The 20892-nt window shown below is 39.1% G+C and overlaps 1 protein-coding gene across 1 annotated transcript in view; it reads right to left on the reverse strand.

Moving 5' to 3' along the window:
* Positions 1–20892, reverse strand: part of ABTB2 (ankyrin repeat and BTB domain containing 2) — a 1083316-nt gene that overhangs the window by 197116 nt on the left and 865308 nt on the right. Inside the window, exon 8 of the mRNA XM_044082847.1 lies at positions 17315–17411. Within this exon, the coding sequence (XP_043938782.1) occupies positions 17315–17411 (97 nt within the window). The remainder of the gene's footprint in view (positions 1–17314; positions 17412–20892) is intronic.

The following is a 20892-nucleotide window of genomic DNA, read 5'->3' on the forward strand; positions in this document are numbered from 1 at the left end:
TCTCTTTAGTTTTATACCCAGGTCAGGCATATTTTTAACAACCAGAAGACCAGCTGTAGATAATAATAAAGTGCTAAAGGATTTTATCTGGGAGGGGAAGAGAGCAAGGTCAAGTTGGATAAACTGATCCTTCCACTAGAACAAGGTGGTTTAGGATTACCTGATTTGAAGGGATATTTTACAGCTACACAGTTAAGGCTCATATACCTAACACAAGCCAAAAGCTATAATTCAAAGTGGAAAAGGATGGTAATGACGCAGGGGCAAATTCAAGAAATAAGGAGACAGTGGGATTTTGGATGCAGATCCTTAAGGAGAATAACAGTAGACGTACAGAATATTATATTCATAATGTAGCACAAAGGATTCTTAAGCCAACCTGAGAATTGAGAAAGGAGGTTCTACTGATAGGGATGACTGTAATTAGGGGTTTACAGAAAAGGCAGGAGGGGCCTGGAATTTACTGAAGAAAACTGGCAAAGGAATCAAGGTATTGGGAGCAAATATCTGAAGAGGGAAAGGTAATAGAATGGGAAGAGGCCAAGAAGATATTTGGGGTACAGGCTAGAGATTGCCTTACCTATCTGGGATTGATATCAGAGAATAGGCAAAAAGAAAGGGATAGAGGAATTATGAGTGAAATACCTGCTCTGGTAAGAGTTTTTGGTAGAATCTATAGTAGAAGCTGATGTTAAAAAAGGGGTAATTAGTAGGTCATACAAAATATTTCATGATAACTATAGGAATCAGTCAGAGGAGTTTAGAAAAGATTGGGATGAGAGACTGGATAAACAATGAGAAGACAAGTGTATGACTCCCAAATGCACAACAAAGTCTAGAAGGGTTAGGAGTTTTGCTTGCAAGTGTTTGCATAGCTATTTTTATACTCCAAGCAAACTCTAAAGAATTGTTCCTCAGGTAGATGCCAAATGTTGAAGGTGTGATGGGGAAGAAAGAACTAACTGGGAACATATGTTTTGGGAGTGTAATGAGTTGGCAGACTTCAAAAATTCCCTACAGAGTATTCTGCCAGAAATATTGGGTGATCAAATGAATGCAACTAAGGAAATTATTTTTTGAGCTGGAATACAGGGTCTGAATTGCCTAGATACAGCAAGGCCTTATTAATTTTAATTTTGTTGGCTGCCAAAAAGCAATTACCAGAAAATGGAAATCAAAGTGTAAATCTATTGTACTTGACGTTTTGAATACTATAGCAGAGATAAATGAACTTGATGCGTGATCTTTTGTAAAAGGGTAGGAGCAAATTACATAGAAAAAATGGAAATTACTGGAACAATACATGCAGAATAATGTTTTGGAGGAGGAATGAGATTTAGTGGATGGCAAAAATTAAGCAATTTATATGATGTTGGATTGATGATTGTACAGAAGAATACGTATGATGTATAATATATGTAACTGTGAACATGGTAATATGGTTTGTAAATAGTGTGGGAAGAAATAGTCAGGGAATTGTTATGGCTAGGCTTGTTTAGGCCCTAGGGCTGATAGCCTAGTACCAACCTATGAACCTATGAAGTGTCATAAGTGATAATTCAATAAAAGTGTTAAAATAAAAAAAAAAGTCAAGCTCTCTTGCCTTCCCAGACAGTTATATTATCTGACTCCATCCATGGCTGTCATAAAAGCCTTTGTTACTTTATGTGTACAGACTGCTGGGTGATCTTCACTATTGCAACAGAAGACAGCACAGTTCTCCATATTTCACTGCAAAGATGTTGTGCCTTTGATGGGTTTTGAAAATGAGGGAAAAGTAGTCAATAATCCTTTACAAGGATTCTGACACATGATGGACAAATACAGTTAATTAAGCAGAGTCATACCAAAGATGTGATTCAGAGACTTAGAGCTTGAACTCAGCAACAAGAATCCCAGTGCTTCAGAGTTCCCACTAAATGTTATTGAGTTATCTAGAAATAATATTCTAAATTAAGCCCTCATGAATAATTTATTAGGTCCTCTGACCTGCTACACAAAGTCACAAGTTGTCTTAGCACAACTGCCCTGGACACAGTGAACTATGGCCCTGAACAGTCTGATGGTGCTGAGCTGGCAGAGGAGTGGCCGTGCTTGATTAACAGCTTATTGAAATGCCAGAGCTTGTATTTAGTTGCACTGCAGAGTAAACATAATTATACAGCAAGAGCACAATAAGAGGCAGCTACAGCAGCATACCATGGTGGTTTGATGGCCATTTTAAGTGAAAGTCATGCTTTCATAATCCAAAGTCCTTCATCCACAATACTGACCAGAATGGTTGTCTGTCTTGCAGCCCCGCATAGCCTTGCTATATGGATCATACATAACCCCAGGAGGCACTAAGTGCTACCTATCTTGCTGAGTTACAAAATGTTTACACTTAGTGAAGCTAGACTCTGGAGCACAGTATGCCCTTCTGACATTTGTCTAACAGCAAATACCCTTGTTGGCAACAAGGAGTTTGTCTGTCCTGCCAATGATCCAAGAAAGGGTGCAGACCATAGCTAGGGTTGTATGGGAAGGGAAAGATGCAGCCTCAGCAGTTGATGGCCAGCTTTTGTATCCCAGGGGAGGGTTTGGAGAGAACTGCCGACTGTGGGAACCATCGTAGAGACTGGGAGCTTCACAGCTCAGCAAGTACTGTAACTGGAAGGACATCATTGCACATCACTTCTTCTAGTCAAGACCATGACTGGAAGTTGCACCTGGTTTACAGCTCCTTATTGTCCCTTGCTCCCAGGCTCTAGGATTTTTGTCATAGGGAAATTGTAGCCTCTCAGGAAGCCAGGGAGCCTAGCAGTTGATAGGACACATCCAGGATTGTCCAGTGGAAGTATGCAATGAGAGTGGACTGGGCATAAGGGGTAGACAGCCAGAAGCCAGCAACAGGCTGGGGAAAGAGTAGCAAAAAAGTACCCCTTTGTAGTTAATCACAATTTTCCTATCCTATATCTAAAGGTCTGTAAAAGAACAGCACCTACTAATGGATGAATGCTGTCTTCTGAGTCTGTAACCACAAACAGGAAATTTAGATGAAGACTTTAACAGCTGAATGTACATACAGTAAAAACACAGTTAATTCTACAAACTTGAAATGTTAGCTAATCTAAATGAAGACAACATGGCTTTTATTGGAAACATTACAAATAATTAAAAAAATATAAACACTGTTTACTGTTCCAGATTTATAAGTTATTGTGCCTGAGCATTACACATACTACAAACAAAGCTTGTAGTTCCTAATGACATTACTAGCAAATAATTTCACTGCAAAGTGATGCAAAATCTATTGCAGAAGTTACCATTTATGCAACAACATGTACTACTTTTCATTTTAATACCGTTTACACTGAATATAATATATTACTGCCAGAAAATAGATAACATATGCTGACCATTATTACAGTGAAAACTATTTTTGTGTGTCTGCATAACACTTTCTCAGTTCATGAAACAATTCCAGGACATGAAGTAAAGGATTTAGAATGGCCTCTAATTCTATATTACACTTTCTAATTTTTGTTTTAATTTCTATTTCTATGATGTTTCTTAACTGAATTATGAAAGGAATTTCTAAGGTACAGTACATAATGAGATAATGTAACAGTAAGGCCAATTTTGAGAGAAAAATTGCCATGGATTCAAAGGACAATCATAAGGCCTTTTTCAGCTATGTTAAGAACCTGGGTGGAAACTCCCAGATATGCTCAGAATTAGTCCAAAATGATACAAAAATCACTGAACCCACAGACATTGCCAACATACTGGCAGACAGGTTCAGTGCAAACTTCACCCCCCTCTCCCCCCCTAAAGGAGAGATAACTATCCCAGCAGAGTGTAGCCTCCCAGACATCTCAAATGCGCAGGTGAAAGCTGCTCTCTCTAAAGCTAAAAACACAGCATCAATGGGACCGGATGGTGTCCCCAGCTGTGTGCTACACGAGCTAAATGAGGAATTAAACCCGCACATAAGGCAGCTGTTTAATCTCAGCCTTACCACAGGATACGTGCTCAAGGAGTGGCGTACGGCAACTATGGTCCCACTCCTCAAAGGCGGTGCCTCTACGGACCCTGGTAATTACCGCCCCATAAGCTTAACAAGTCTAGTCTGCAAAGCTATGGAGAGGATCATAATGGAGCTCATAAACAAAGATATAGGGGACTTGCAGACATTGGACCCGACCCAGTTTGGCTTCGTCAAGGGCAGATCATGCCTTTTGAACTTGGTCAACTTCTTCGAAACAGTCACCAAGGCCATTGATGAGGGAAAGGCAGTCCATACAGCCTACCTTGACCTTGCAAAGGTTTTCGACACAATACCCCACTCGGGTATTGTAGAAAAACTTACCAGCTTAAATGTAAACCCATATGTCACAAGATGGGTTGCAAACTGGCTTAAGCACAGAACCCACAGGATTAGAGTTGCTGGCGCTATGTCAGACTCCAAGCCGGTCACAAGTGGTGTCCCACAGGGCTCGGTCCTTGGCCCCCTATTGTTCGGCATCTACTTCTCAGAAGTACAGGCCAACATGGGAGGACTTTGGCTGACAAAGTTTGCAGACGACTGCAAACTGGGCGCCATAGTGGAAAGTGCATCGGACACGGATATCCTTCAGAAGGGACTCACGGAAACAGATAGCTGGTGCCAGAGCCATGGCCTGAAGTTAAATGCCAAAAAATGTATAGTCATACCCTTCGGGAAAAACAAGGTAACCCCAAGTTACCATATAGGTGGCAATCCACTAAGCACAGAAGAGGTTATCAGGGACCTGGGGACCCAGGTTGACAGTGGCCTTTCTTTTGACACTCACGTTGCTAAAGTGGTTAGAAAGACCTTCTACATTGCCCACCTGATCATGAAGGGATTCGCATCCAGATCTAGTGAGGTCATTGTTCCCCTGTACTCTTCACTTATCAGACCAATGATCGAGTACAATGCCCCATTCGGGATGTATCTCACCCAACATCTGCAGCAACTGGAGAGACCCCAAAAGTTCCTCACCAAAAGGATAAAGGGACTCCAAAATCTGTCATATGCTGCCAGATTGAAGAAACTCCAGCTCTATTCAGTTGCATACCGTCTGCTCAGAGGTGACATGTGCCTGACATACAAGGCCATGTCCAACCCGGAATTAATGGACATGCTCCACCTCAAAAAATCCAAATCCACCAAAACCACTAGAGCAAGCGACTTAAACCTTAGCACGGATATAAATATGACGTGCTGGAGGGATAGATTTATCACTCAGAGACTCCCTATGCTGTGGAATAAAATCCCGGTCCATGTGAGGCAGAGCACCTCACTGGCTCTGTTCAAGAGAAATCTTGACCTGTGGATGGGAGATCGTAGGTTTATCCCAGGAATCATCTCTGTGTCACTGCTGGACAGAGGCACAACAAACTAATGGGCACAGTATTTTTTCATATAAGGGGTGGCGTAAGCCACAAAAATTTGGGCTAGGCTTATAAATGCCTTAGGGCAGATAGCCTAGTATAAACCTATGAACCTATAGTGATGTTGATCACAAAATGTAAATCATTACAATTAGCAGTATCATTTTACAGTGGTGCATGTAATCAAAGCAATCACCCCGAATTCCCTGTCAAACAGAACTGTATAAAAAAAGTGCATTGCTGCAATATACTACTCGTTTGCCATCTTGAATAAATCTGTCAGAGGCACCACTACTTTTCTGCATTTTCTAACATCTCATTTATAAATATTATTACAAATCACAGCACAAACAAATTTTGCATGCATAATATGTGTGTGCATGTGTGTGTGTGTGTGTGTGTGTGTGTGTGTGTGTGTGAGTGTGTGTGTGTGTGTGTGTATGTGTATGCATATATATATATATATATATATATATATATATATATATATATATATATATATATATATATATAATATATATATATATATATATATGTGTATGTGTGTGCACGTGTGTGTATGTATATGCAGCTCTCTCTCCATAATGCCCTTCACCCCTGGATCTTCACCCCAGTCATTCTCAGTGTGGTGTGGTGGGGTCCAAGTCCACAATGAGTGACAGCTGACCAAAGAGAACTGTCTTCCAGACTTTCATTGAGGAGCTTATGCCCCTCCCTTTGCCTGGTATAAAGCTTCCACCAGTAGGTTGTACCTCCAATCTTGTGGCTTGGAGGTCTGGCTACACCTGCCCAGCCCAGTTTCAGGATAGACCTTAATTGTCCTCAATATTGAGAACTACACAGTACCATGTTTTCTAAATAGCCTATTTCATTTAAGGCACAGGCTGTGGGAGCATTTCTTTGTATGCCCTAACCCTACTCACTGAATTGTGAGGTGAGCACATGTCACATTAGGAACTACCTACATATCTCTAGCTGCATATGAGGGCTCCTTTTCACATGCCAGCAAGGTCCACCATTGCCAACTTGGGAAGACATAGCCAATGTTTTCCTTGATTCTGGTTCCCATTTTTCAAGCACTTCTCACACAGTTGCACAACAGCAGCACCAGCCATCATTGACTCACCTGGTGCACCACAGCACTCATTGTCATCCTCCCTAACTGGCTTTTCCAGCACCTGAGGCATTAGATAGTCTCTGGACATTTGGATGGCAGTCATTGTGTCATAGAGTTAAGGTTTCTTGGAGTTTATTTCATGTTTTTATTTACCTGAATGATTTCCTTTGCATATCTGACTTGTTCTACTTCTTGAGACTATGATGCTCAATTCATCTACCTCTTCATTCATTTGCAAGTTTGTTCAGTATCAGTCTACACATAGTATTGTTACTTTAGTTACATATGTCTGAAAAAAACATTTTTTTTTCTAGATGCCTTTGACCAGGGAATCAGGTACACAGTAAATAATGGAAATTTTTCATTACACAGAGTGATCTAGGTGGCATGAGTCAATTGTAATTTTCCATACTTAGAAGATGACACTCTTCCACTTGGTCACCTTTTAGTCAAGAAAAATGACCTGACAGTATTTGACATAACTATCCTTTTACACTACTAACTCTGATAAGTAACCCTGTTTACTTCAAAGCCCCAATCACCACTCTTTTTAGTGCAGTTTTGAGTGTTTAAGGATCTTATGTTAGCTAACAAGAGTATGAAATCCCACAAGACAGTAATGAATTTACTGTGTAAAGTATGTGGCTGGAGAAGCTAGAAAAAGTACTGTGACAAGCACATACATTATCTGGTTATATCTGTAAAAAGACAGGTGTCATCTTCATGACATACTCTGAAGAGATGCTTGTAATGAAAGCTTGTGATCAAAATATTAAAAAGTTGAACAAATTACAAATCTGTTTAAACACATAAACACAAAACTTTAGTACATTTAATCATACTCTTATATCTGTATATCATTCCAAGGCCATGCCATTGATAAAATGATTATATTTCAAGCTGCCTGTTGGTGTGCATGCCACGTGCAAATCAGTGTGTGAGTGCATCCTGACCAGGATTAATTTATCTGCCTTGCATCCTCTGAGTGACAGGATAGGCTCCAGTTCCCCTACAACACTTGTTTGTCTTTTGGGCTTTTCCCTACAACACTGAATTTCTTAAAGTGGATAAAAGAGAATGAACGGCGGAATGACTGATTTTTCTTTTCCTTTGTCTTTATAGTTTGGGTTCTAGGCTTGAGTCATACCTGGAAAGGGACCTTGGAGCAGTGCACTTACCTGGATAACAAATGTAAAAAATAAAATAAAATAATTATCAGTACTTATCAGTACTTTGTTAGCATTTAGCTAAAAAGTATAAATTCACCAGTGCTTAACAGTCCTTATAGGAGGGTTTTAAAGAAATCTATGGACAACAAATCTAAAGACAGTTGTATCTCAACCTCTGCTGTTGACTACCACAGCATCATTAATATTATTAGAGAGAATTGGGCCATAATTTCTGAAAACTCTTATCCAATGGACATCCTTGGAGAAGCTCCTTCCTTTGTGTATAGGAAAGCCAGAAACATCAGGAGTTGGGTTGAATGTAGACCCAGACCATTGGATACATGCACCAATAAGTGTGGAGACAACTGTTTTTTTTTTTTTTTTCTTCATCACATAGAGGAGGGAGACAGGTGTTTCTGCCCTTAATAAAGTTTGGGTTAGTAGGTTAGTCTTAATAAGCTGTTTTTATATTACACATTTTAATTTGTCTCTAGCTTTTTAGTTTTAGTTTCAGTTCTAAGGTAGCACAGTCTCAGTTTACATTATGGTGTTAAGGGGGAAGGGAGACTTAGTTAAAAGAATGAGTTTATTGCTTTTATTGCTCGTAACAGAACCACCACTCCCTTGCTCCAGATAACCCGATTATATATAAATAATGAATGTCTTTAATGCTTTTCATTATACTCAGCTAGGATCACTGTTTTGTGTGTTTCAATAAAGGATACTCCATTTTAACTCAACAGTAAACTACCCATTATTTTATTATTTTGTAGTACGTATTTTAAAGGTCGATTTTTATTAGTGAGCTAGGTGCATAACACTTTTCAAGGAGTGAACTTCACACCCTTCACACTGCAAAATTTCTGCTTGGTTTGTTTTTGACCCAGTATAGGTTGCATACTGGGTTTTCTGAGACTTCGAGAGATACCACTGATTTTTCTTTTGTACATAAGTATAGAGGATGTGGGAGATGTAGATGTAAAGGGGATTGCTCCCTTGCAAAAAGCAATTTTAAAGAAAAACAATGATTTCTACCGGTCTTTGGTTTTACGGTTTGTTTTTTATAATTCTGGAATTCATAATTGCTAGTCTCAGAATTACAATAAGTAGCTGCCAGTTATAGGTTCATAGGTTGTTACTAGGCTAATGACTACTAAGGCCCTTACAAGCCTAGCCAAACCATTTGGGTCCCAAGTATCATATGGGGGGCATATTAGTAGACAGGTAGCTAAGAATTTGTAAGGGGGTTGTTAGGATAATTCTTTTCTTATTGACGGCCTCTGTCTATAATGGACATGGGGACCAGACTGGGTGCAAATTTATTATTTCACATCCCATTGCCAAGGTTTTGTTTGAATAGAGTCAGGGATGAACTCTGTTTTACATAGATGGGGAGCTTATTCCATAGTATGGGGATCATTTGGGACACATATCTGTCTCTTCAGCAAGTTCTGTTTATGTCACATGTCCAATTTACTTAAGTCCTACATTTTAAACAAAATTCTCACCAGTATTATCCCCTCTTTAGCTCCTTTCTAACTTTCATCACATAGCAGCACTGGTCATTATGGGGAAACAGCAGACTGAGCTTCTTTTAACAGCCTTTTAGCACAGGCAGTGTAAGAACTGCGTCATGCTCACTAAAAACAAGCTCTTACTTAACCCAAAGAACTCTATCTGAAAAAACTTAACTAAATTGGAGGGGTCATTCTGTCACCCCATAAAATTCAGTGAGATTAACACTGTCTTATCCTGACCCACATCTATGCAATGCCCACATACTGTAAACCAAAAACTTGTCTTATGCTAATGCAAGTAAAAAATCTCCACCCAAGCCTTCTAGAGCTCATAAATGTAGGCATTAGCTTAAAGCTTCAGATCTCTGCCCTGCACACTACCCAGCTTTAACAAATCTAAACCAACATACAAAACATTCTGACACTGCAGTAAAAGGGGTCACACAGCTAGCATGCAAAAGCCCTTATGGTAGCAGGACCAAGCTTGTATAACTGGTAGTATCTTGATCGTAGGTGACTCCACAGTTAGAAATACAGTTGATCCACTCACCAGGCTGAGTAAAGACAGTGACAGCTGCCTTTCAGATGCCAGAATCCACATTCGCTCTAGGGTCTTCAAATTCCTACACCCAAGGTACACATGTGACTTTATCATTTCACACATGAGACTGAATTAATTGACATGCACCTCCTTGGATTGTATGAAGAAGGACATGACAGAGCTCTCAGGGTATGCATCTGAACTGGATGTGAAACTAGCATTGAGCAGTATCTTACCATAACCAAGGAGGATGCCTCAATACAAACAAAAGATAATTGACTTTAAGGGAATTCAGTAAATATGACAGCTTGTAAAGAGGTGACTGGCAACCCCAGCTTCTTTGCTAAGGATAGCCAACCTCTCTCTTTCCTCATGACTTCTGTAAATTCATCACCTATAATGCTTTTTTTTAAGGCAAATTTAGTCTCCTCAAATTACCTACATTGCCAGTCAAATGCAAAACAATATTAATGTGACACTGACCAATGCTAGAAGTCATAAGAAAAAGTTGCACTCCTTGAAGGAATCCCCAACTCTGGAAAATATAGATATATGTGTAGTTCCTGAAATACCATTCTTAAACAGCAAAAGCACCCCAGCTATGTTGGTATTTAATGCCTATGACCCCATACAGACCAAACGTTAAAGTGGAAGGTATAGCTAGAGAGGGTGCATTTGTGTTCCTAAGAAATCACTTCACCTCCAGTCTCATAATGCTGGACAATGACCTTGAACTTCTCCATGTCCTTCTCACATTAAACAAAACCCACTTCATGACCCTGTCAAACCACGAGGCATATCTAAACAAACTAACAGCTCTCACTACAGAATCCAACATTATTTTCTTGGGTAACTTCAACTACCTTTCCATTAATTAGGGGACCTATACTACCACAAATAAGTATGCAGAATGATTACTGGACTATATTAATGCCGTCTCCTTAGACCAACTAATGGTCCAAGAAGAGGTACAAAAATATTGGATCCGGTTCTCTCCAACTTAACACCCTATGTTCAGCACCTATAGTTTCCAAATCACTGGACAAATCTGACCACTGTGCAATAACACTTACATTAAGGGCAAGACCCAGACAAGTAGTGTTTAGACCACATTCTCAAACCAAATGCCAAAAAAATGAAACATCAAGTCCTCTGGCAAACCTGGGTACCTATTCTCTTTTTGCACCTTTGTCACTGGGGACTTTGTACTACCATGTTGCCACTGCTGTAAAGAAATCTTCTTATATAGCCAGACTAAAAACCAGGGCTATATTGTCTAGAACCAAGGAAGTCAACATCCTCCTCTACCTCACCCTAATCAAGCCAGTTATAGAGTATAATGTTCCTTTTAGTTTGTATTGATCTAAACATATGACCCAGCTTGAGAGACCTCAGTGTTTTATTACTAAGATAATCAACGGCATGTCCACCTTCAGCTACTCTGACTGCTTTAAAGCACTGACACTCTTTTCTGTGGCCTACTGATGTTTGAGAGGGGACCATTGCCTATCCTACATAGCCTTGAATGATCCAGTCCTCTGGAACCTTTCTCATATCTACAAAATAAATAAGAACCTAAACACCCAGTGAAGAGATCTTAACTTCCTCTGAAATAGAAATAGGGCCTACAGGAATGAAAGTTTTCTGTCATATAGAATACCTCTTTTGTAGAACAGACTCCTCCTCCTACATATAAAATACTAAAGTTCCCAAATCCTTTTTAAGCACAACTTGGACAACTGGATAAGCAATCGTTAAGTACACCCCTGGTCTGGACTCTCAAGCCCTTATGTTACATGGATGTAAGTAGGTCCAGTTATTCATCCTACCTGAGATCTGGTATTAATTCACATCCGGATAAATTTGATGAGGGGGTTATGTGGCTATTCTGCAAATGATCAACAGCCTAGTATTAACCTATCGACCTATGAGTAAGGAATTTCTAGCCAGGAGAGGATGAGCAGGCACACAGCCAACAGTTCAGCAGATGGGACTTAAGGTGGGCTTTGAAGAGCTTAGTACTCGCTAGTTGTCTAATGGACGAGTGTAAGGAATATCGTGCTTTGGACATGAAGGTGGAATGTAGGGCATACCCATGGCTAGTGAAAGACATCTGTGAGGAAGCAAGGTATTTGTCTTTAGAATACTGAGGTCTAATTGTGATTATCCCACTTTATTATTGATGTTACTGTTATGTGCACTCTTCAGGGTAAAAATGGATGCGATGTACAACTCCTAATTGTGAGACGTTCAGATAGTTAGGAAATTCAAGCTGGTTTAAGGTTCTTAGTGCACTGCAGTGATGTGTTTTATTGGACAGACTGATGGTGAATTAGACTATTTTGCTTTGACATTACTCTAATTGGTTTAGTTGAGTGGTTTGATGTAAGGATTTAAGAGTCTAATAGCAGGCTTGATAGGAGGTAGGTTGTGGATGTTGTTTTTGAGGTTTACGCTGTCAGATTATGGACTGTTCTGTAGAGGAGACCTAGTTTATGGTGGGTTTGTTTAACTGCATTCTGTATGTAAATGTCAGATTTGAGTTTGTTGTCAATAATTCCCATGAGTATGGCTTTAGGGGTGTGGCAAGTCAATTTTGAGCAAGATATTATTTTGGAAATAAATGTGGATGTTATTCTGTGACTCTCTGAGAGACTTGTTGTGAAGTGCATTAGTTTAAGCAATAAGTGGGATTGGTCAATCCATTTCTCTGTACAAGAGAAGACTATTGTGTGATGTCCTGCAGCTCAGGGAGGGTGGAGGCACTGCAGATAAAAGCAGTGTCATCTGTGTATTGCATGACTGCTTCCTTGCCAGAGACTGTATGTAGGTTGTTTATAAACAGGTTCAGCAGAAGGGGACCAGTGATGGAGCCTTGAGGCACTACATTTGGCGCAGGTAATTAAGATGATGGTGTTGATTTCCATTTAATGCATTCAGTTTTATTGGACCAGTAGCTAATGAACCAATTTAAGGTGGAAGAAGACAGACTTAGGTGAGTAAAGGTATTTAGCTAGTTTGGTTGTGATATGGTGTTGAATGTTTTAGAAAGGTCAAGGACTATAGTAGAGACCAATTTAGTTTGGTTTCTAAGCTAACTGACTGTATCTGGGAAGGACAGGAGTGCTGTGGGGTTCCCTGTTTAAATGCCGGCACTCCAAATGCTGAGTGCCAACACTCTGATAAAAAAGACCAGAATTCCAGAAGAGAGAATCTTGAACATTGCTCTTCTCCTTTAAACTTCTTTTTTGCAGGGGCGCAAGCTCCCAACACCCACTCCCAGCTCCCAACCCTCCATACTTATAAACAGTAACTCTGAGATTACCAGGCCTCCAAGAAATAGCCATCTCAAACTTAGTATATGTAAGTCTGTTTTTTCAGTAATTCAGTCTTTGTGTTTTGGGACTCACTCTAGCAGGTCCTGACATTTAAAAAAGGTTACTGTGTTGTGGTTGTGCTGTGATTTTGATAGAAATTCATGTTGTTTGGGTAAGAAAATATACAAATCTCATTTTAGACAGTGGGGACAATGCCTACAGTGAAGTTAGATGATACATGATTTTTTCCAAAGGATAGGGGACACAAGATTTGGAGATGGATTTATTGATGAAAATAAAGACAGGATATGTTACTTTGTCTGTAACCTGCAGGTATTCAGATGGAAGATTGTTAACTGATAGAGTAATAGGTTTGCAATTTGCTAAGGAGTTTTGGATGTACTTACTAGAGACTGGGCACAGAAAAAAAGCAGGAGAATTGTTAGCTGTTTGGCAATGTTAAGTTAGTAACTAGTGGGAGGTGTTCTGTGCAATGATGCTGCATTAATGAAATGGGAGCTAATTGCGGTTGCTATATTTTGGTTAGTGTCATTGGGTAGAGGACTAAGTTGGGTAGTTTTACCTGGTTTGAGAGTTTGTTGATGTGGGATTCCTGATTTAGGATTCTTACAGATGAGTGAAATAGGATTTTTTATCCCTCTAGACTAGTTTGCTTTGTTACATAATTCTCTGCAAGTTTGGTAGGAGGTGGAGTGTGGTCAGAGTGCCACTGTTTTCAGGCTTTGTCTCTGTCTCATACAGTTTTTAGTATGATTCAGCCAGGGGGCTGGGTTAGAGTTGACCCATTTCCTCCTTATGGGAGTATGGTTGTTAAGGATATCTAGGAAATAGGAGTTGAATGTTTCAGTTGCTTGTTCACCTCAGCAAATTTTTAGTGTTTGAGTAATGCTATGAATAAGTTAAGGCAGATGTTTCTTAGGTTTGTTAATATGTTAAAGCAGATAGTTTTAGTGGGTTTATTCCACTAGTGAATTGTGAATGTGGGGTGATGATCATTTAGCGAGCAGAGGAGTGAGCGAACTTGGCTAATTTAAGTTAGTATCCAGTCTAGTATTGTGACTTTTTGATTGGTTTTATTGTATATAGTTAGGGAGTGATAGTTAGGTGAAGGTTTTATTGTATATAGTTAGGGAGTGATAGTTAGGTGAAGGTTTTATTGTATATAGTTAGGGAGTGATAGTTAGGTGAAGGTTTTATTGTATATAGTTAGGGAGTGATAGTTAGGTGAAGGTTTTATTGTATATAGTTAGGGAGTGATAGTTAGGTGAAGGTTTTATTGTATATAGTTAGGGAGTGATAGTTAGGTGAAGGTTTTATTGTATATAGTTAGGGAGTGATAGTTAGGTGAAGGTTTTATTGTATATAGTTAGGGAGTGATAGTTAGGTGAAGGTTTTATTGTATATAGTTAGGGAGTGATAGTTAGGTGAAGGTTTTATTGTATATAGTTAGGGAGTGATAGTTAGGTGAAGGTTTTATTGTATATAGTTAGGGAGTGATAGTTAGGTGAAGGTTTTATTGTATATAGTTAGGGAGTGATAGTTAGGTGAAGGTTTTATTGTATATAGTTAGGGAGTGATAGTTAGGTGAAGGTTTTATTGTATATAGTTAGGGAGTGATAGTTAGGTGAAGGTTTTATTGTATATAGTTAGGGAGTGATAGTTAGGTGAAGTTATAAAGAATAAGAGAATGGGAGTGCAAATCTTGATTTAAAGTGGGTCAGTATGAGTTGAAGTCACCTTGAATAAGAATTTCATGATTCATATTTGACGCTGCCCAGGATAGGATATCCCCACTACTGGGCACGCTGTTTGGAGGAATGTAAAGGGTTATGATGTATTCTGATTCCCTTTGACTGACTTTTAGAAGACTAACCAAAACCTCTGCCTTTTAAACAGGGAATTTTTTTGTGAGATAAGTTAAGATTTCAAGGTATTTAGCATAAAAGATAGCTAGAACACTTCTATTGGTTCTGCAAGTGCAAAGGATATTATATCCTTGGGGCATGCTTCAGTAACAGTGGTAATATATGAGGAATATTGAGAAATTCATGCATGGAATTTTGGTATATTATTTAGCATACTGTAGATATTTAGGATGACTTGATTTAGACCAGGATTATTACTGATGTTGTTTGAAGGGAAGACTATACTTTCTGAAAACAGATTAAACAGTAAGGAGAAATTATCAATTTGGCTCCTAACATACATCTAGTAAATCAAAGATGGTTGTGTTTTGGCAAGATATGACACTATGATAGTACATCACAAAAACACCACTGGTAGCCGACTACAGATTTTTAAAAATAAATTACTGAGCCATATGACCCTGTAACCACATGAGTAATTAATGAAACCTGCAGTTTGACATCCTGCTGTCTATTTTGCCTTCAGCATTCAAGGTCTCTGGAAGGGAATCATTAAAGTAAAATACTAGGGACAGGAGAGAGGAAATGAGGAGTGGAGAGAACAGAAGCAAGAGACACATACTTTCCCAAGTATAATAACCATCATGCATTTCAGCAATTTCCTGTATGTCTTCTTTATCACCTAGATGCTACATTATGGCAGTAAATGTTTATTTGGGACAATCTACCCACCAAGATGTCAAATAATTAAATAAATAAAATAATTACTGTTTTCACCACTTTATTTCATATGTATGTCTCTTTTTTTTCCCAGTTCAAAGCTGACATCACTATATGTATTCCTCCTCCTGCCACAAGGTAGAGTAGCTAAGTGGTGCTATAACCATTGCTAAGAGTCTCCCATGTAAGTGTCCTTCTGTGCAATAAAGGAGATTGTTATTCTCAGCTGAACTGTCTTGTGTGAAAGTTATTTAGTACCTTAACAGTGCCTGTAAACCTCTTATTTATACATAAAACCACCTGTCCATTTCCTGCTGTTTCCTGTTCCTAGCTGTTATCAATTCAGCTTATACCTAGTCATATCAAACATTTCTCTCCAGCAATCGATCACATAATATGTTGTCCCTTGGCTGTACATGACTTTTGACAAATATTTTGTAAACCTTTTTTCTAACACCTATCACAGTTGCCATTAAGAACAAACTGCATTGTATGACTACTTCATGTGCACATGTTTTATTCATGTGAATTTGCATGTTATTTGTGATTTGTTTTTTTTTTTTTCCATTGGGAGTCCCTTGAAGAAAAAGAGGTACTGAATATCTTGCGCATAAATATTACATCCATCTAATGAATATTAAATAAACAAGCAAATAAATATCTGCATTTCTTGTCATTTTATAGACTCATTCTTGGCTGTGAAGAGCAGGTAGAGGTGAAAGAGAGAGAGGGAGAGCGAGAGAGAGAGAGAGAGAAAAAGAGCGAGAGAGAGAGGGAGGCATACCTATTCATACCAGTAAAACAACAGACTATGCCTTTATGTTGTTCTCTCATTTTTGCATTTTTACTCTTTATTTCCTTTCTTGAGGTAAAAAGTATTATCATTAGGTCAAAGTATACCCCCAACACATATTTGCTAATCACCATGTAATTCTAACTAATGTTAGTAGACTGTACCACAGAGATTCTTCTCCGTTGTGGACACGGAAGAACTTACTGACTGTATAGGCCGATAAAGCAATTACAGGATAGCATGACAGTTTTGGTTTTGCTGTACTAACTGATGTATATCTGCCTATGTGAGCCTTGGGTCACTGTGGTGTAATGCTAGCCAATGGATGACAAAAGCAATACAGAGAAGGCTGGAATGTTGTTGGAAGAGATCCAGAGCTTATGTACTGGCTTTGATGTCTCAATACAGTTATTCACTTAGCTATAAAATATTAATTGTGCATTAAAGATTTTCATACTGACTTCACTTTGCTTTTGAAATCAGAATTAAACACATGAGTGGGAAGTGTCTTTGCAGTGAGCCAGAAACCTGTCTGCTTGAAAGCCTTCTCCCAAAGCATTGCAGCTTCTGTGGACTAAATCTGCCTTTGACCAAATATTCTATGTCAAGTCAAAAGTTTAAAATGTGGGATGGGGATATCTATAAAAGACTGTCATTTTAATAGAAATGTTTACTGGAATGCATTGCAAGTTACTTTAAACAGCATCAGCAGACTCTCTGAAGATCAATGTCTGAAACACACTTTGCTATATTTCTCAGCCTTAATATCTCTATATAAACAGCACTTGCAGAAATCAGAGTGGAATTTAGTGTATGCAGAATTTGTTTGTTTTTTATTTATGTATACACACACTCACCTGCTGCAGATGCCAGCTGAAGTGGGGTTTCAGCATAATTATCATCCCTGCCGCTGTTGGTGGAACCTTCCACATTTGCTCCAGCATCTAGCAGTAGCTAAAAGTACACAAGAAAGGATGAGTGTTACTGCAGTATTATTCAACGAGTCTTTTCCTAGGTCACAGACCCACTCATGCACCAGTCTACATTGTGCTGGGCTGTAGTTACTTGTTTTTTTTTTTTTTTTAATTCTGGAGCACTGAGAATTGGCGGTACTCTAAAGGCATTTGTTTACCATATTTGCACTTTACCCACCAGAACCAGTTGTCTGTTAGACTTACTTTGTATTTGGCTAGCAAGGTTCTGCTGTCATGACAACATCTGAGCCTCTTAAGCTTGCACAGTTTTACTGCAAACAGATCTCTCCTCCTCCTCCTCCTTCATAGAGGCTACGTTTCTGTTTATGTAGGCAGATCCTGGTAGTTAATGCTCTTTGTTTTCTCTCTATTCACTTTCCTGACTTGAGGCGCTATGCTGTGATGGCTAAACAACCTAATGACATATCATGCAACTGACCATATAGGTCAGCAAGTTCTGGATTCAGACTTCCAACATAACAGCCTCTTTTCAGCCCATCCCCATTCAAACTGAAAATAGTCCTCACCTGGAGCCTTCTCCTGGAAGAATATATTTTGTCTAAGCCTGCCATCAGCAGAACATTAATACGCTTTCTTTACATCACTTGGATCAGCAACAAAACTGCAGTCTACATTTTTCACTTGTGTCTGATATTTTGAAATATAGTGAATAACACATTTGGAAAATTATTTTTATTCTGTACAAATCTATATTCCAAATGGGAATTCTGAAATTAATAATTTTAGACCAGTGTACAGTGGCAGCTCTTTGTGCAAGATTAAGTCTATGAAGACATTGGGTTACTCTTATTTCTGGCAAAAGCATGGCTGCCCTCATTTTTTAAATAAGAATGGATTGTTGCTTCACCATTATAATCAACTACTGAATATCCATTGCCATTCCTACATCTGTGCATGGGGAGGCTTTAAATAATATGATCATGATCATGAGCAGTACTGATTATGAACATGCATTGTAATGGGGATTCTTCAAAGTGGTATGCTTTAACCTCAGAGCAGATTATATTAAGTTTGGGGGTAGAGGTCTGAAGCTGACTGTAAAGGGGTAAGGGGGGGGGGGCTTTCTTCCCTTTAAAACAGACATACATTTGAATTCCATGTCAGATTTACTTTTCTTTAATAATTTAAGTGGAACTCAGACTCATGCTAATTAATCTAGCAGAGGCTGTCAGATCTGTCTATGCTGTAACTATGTCTCTCTAACCTGTACTTCTTGTTTCTGTAGTTCAGTAATCTGTGCAGGCTGTGTCTTTGTCTCCTTGATCTGTACGTGCCAAGGTACAGCTCCTTAACCTCTGAATGTTGTAGCAGTGGTTCAGTAGTCTGTGAACATTGTACCCTTGGCTTCCTAATGTTACAGATTATATCTCTGGCTCCCTAATCTAAAACTATGATGACCTTATCTAAGTGTGTGGCATCCCTGGATCCTTAATCTTTGCATGCCCAACTGTACCTCCGGTTCCTTATTTATGTATGTTTAAACTGTCACTCCATAATCTGTTTACACTCCTCTTCCTTTCCTAATATATGTTTGCTGAAGTATCGGCTCCATAATTTGTGGTATGTTAGCCAACTCTGTGGTGTAGACGGATGAAGCTTTGCCTGTATCATAGGTGACCTGAGTTCAAATAGCAGCTTGAGCACCTGTAGGAGCTGGGCAGGTAGGGTGGGAGTGAGTGGCTGCTGCTAGGACGACCATGCTGACGGGAGGGAAGAGGTGGCTCTGAATCACCATAGGGAACATGAAGTATTCACTCAGTAGTGTTCTGAGCCTGAAGAGCTTGTTCTGAAATAGTGCATTCACACTAAATAGCCAAGGGGAAAGTAGCATGAGTAGGCATTGTTTCCCCTCAAGAATTAGCAACTGTAGTCTCAGAGGAGCTGCTGAGGGCAGAGTAGGGTGCTTCTATGAGGAGACAGTAGACCCTACAAGACCAACAAACTGGCCCACTCCCTACTGCCTCACTCTTCCAGGGGATTGGAGGACTGTTGGAGGTTCCACCGCAGGAACGAATGAGCCATAGTGCTCTCACCTAGTATGGGAATATTGATTTCCATTCCTACAGAATAAATAGGCCAAATGAGAGATGGTAGAGGAGCCTTCAGACAAGATTCTTGGGAGGAGTGCAAAAAACATAATTTGTGTGGCATACTTTGTGTTCCCTAATCTGTACATGCTCAGACTGTCATGCCCTAATCTGCATGTGTTGTATCAATGTCTCCCTAATCTGTGCATGCCCAAGTTGTGGCATCATAATTTATGTATATTGTAACTCTGGCTCTCTAATTTGTTCATAATCTGTGTATATTGTGCCCCTGGTCCCCTCTGTGTGCACACCTATGCTGTGACTTCCTAATTTGTACATAGTGAATCTCTGGCTCTGTAATTTGTGCATGGTGAATCTCTGACTCTGTAATTTGTGCATGGTGAATCTCTGTCTCCCTACTCAATACAAGCTGCATTTGTGGCTCCCAAACCTGTATGTTCCAAATTTGTAGCTCCAAACCTATGAGGGCTGTATCTTTGACTCTATAATCGTTCATATTTCATCTGTGTTCCTTGCCTTGTACTTGTTGCATCTGTGGTTCTGTAATCTGTGCATGTTGAAAGTGTGTTTTAGTAATCTGTGTATGCTGTATCTGTGGCTCTCTGATCTATTTATGCCCAAGCTCCTGCTTCCTAATTTGTGTACTTTTTATATGTGGCTCTTGAATGAGTAAGTACAGAATCTATGGCTCCCTAATGCATGCATGTTGTATCTTTCTCTCTCTCTCTTTCTTTCTTTAGCCTGTGCATGCTTTGTCTGTAGGTCTGTAACACATGCATTCTCAAATTGTGGCTTCCAAACTGTACATTTGAAACTGTGTTCTGTAGTTCTTCATGCAGTGTCTGTGAATCCCTACTCTATGCATACTGTACCAGTGACTACAAATCTCAGCATATTGTATCTATAACTTTTCCATCTGTTTTGCAAGATGATCTCTGAAATCATTCATTGCCAGTCAAAGTTGATGGTAAGTTATCAGTAAAAACAAATTACATATTAGCATTAACATTTTGTTGTTATAGACTGATGATAAATAAACTCGATTAAAGAAAAAAATATGTTTTTTTTTTTTTACTTTGGAAAATATATCTTACAATAAAACTATATTTTTGCTATAACACATGAATACAGAGAATTTAACACAATACTCAGAGAAGGATTCTTAATCCAGTTTATGAACCATGAGTCACTGAAAGTTTGTCTGGACACCTTGCTAAAATTATAACCCTTTGTGTTTCTACTTCTATAATGTTGCAATGGGTCTATATCATGACGTCAAATGGTAAAAAGAGTGACTGCTCTTTTATCAAACACTAAAAACCAAAAGCAGTAAATGTCGAACACATGGAACAGTGATTTCTTTTCCAAGGGAAAAAAATTGCTGCTCTGCAA

Source organism: Protopterus annectens, chromosome 9.part0 (genome assembly GCF_019279795.1).
Source record: "Protopterus annectens isolate FY-2018-M chromosome 9.part0, PAN1.0, whole genome shotgun sequence".
Classification (NCBI taxonomy): Eukaryota; Metazoa; Chordata; order Ceratodontiformes; family Protopteridae; genus Protopterus; species Protopterus annectens.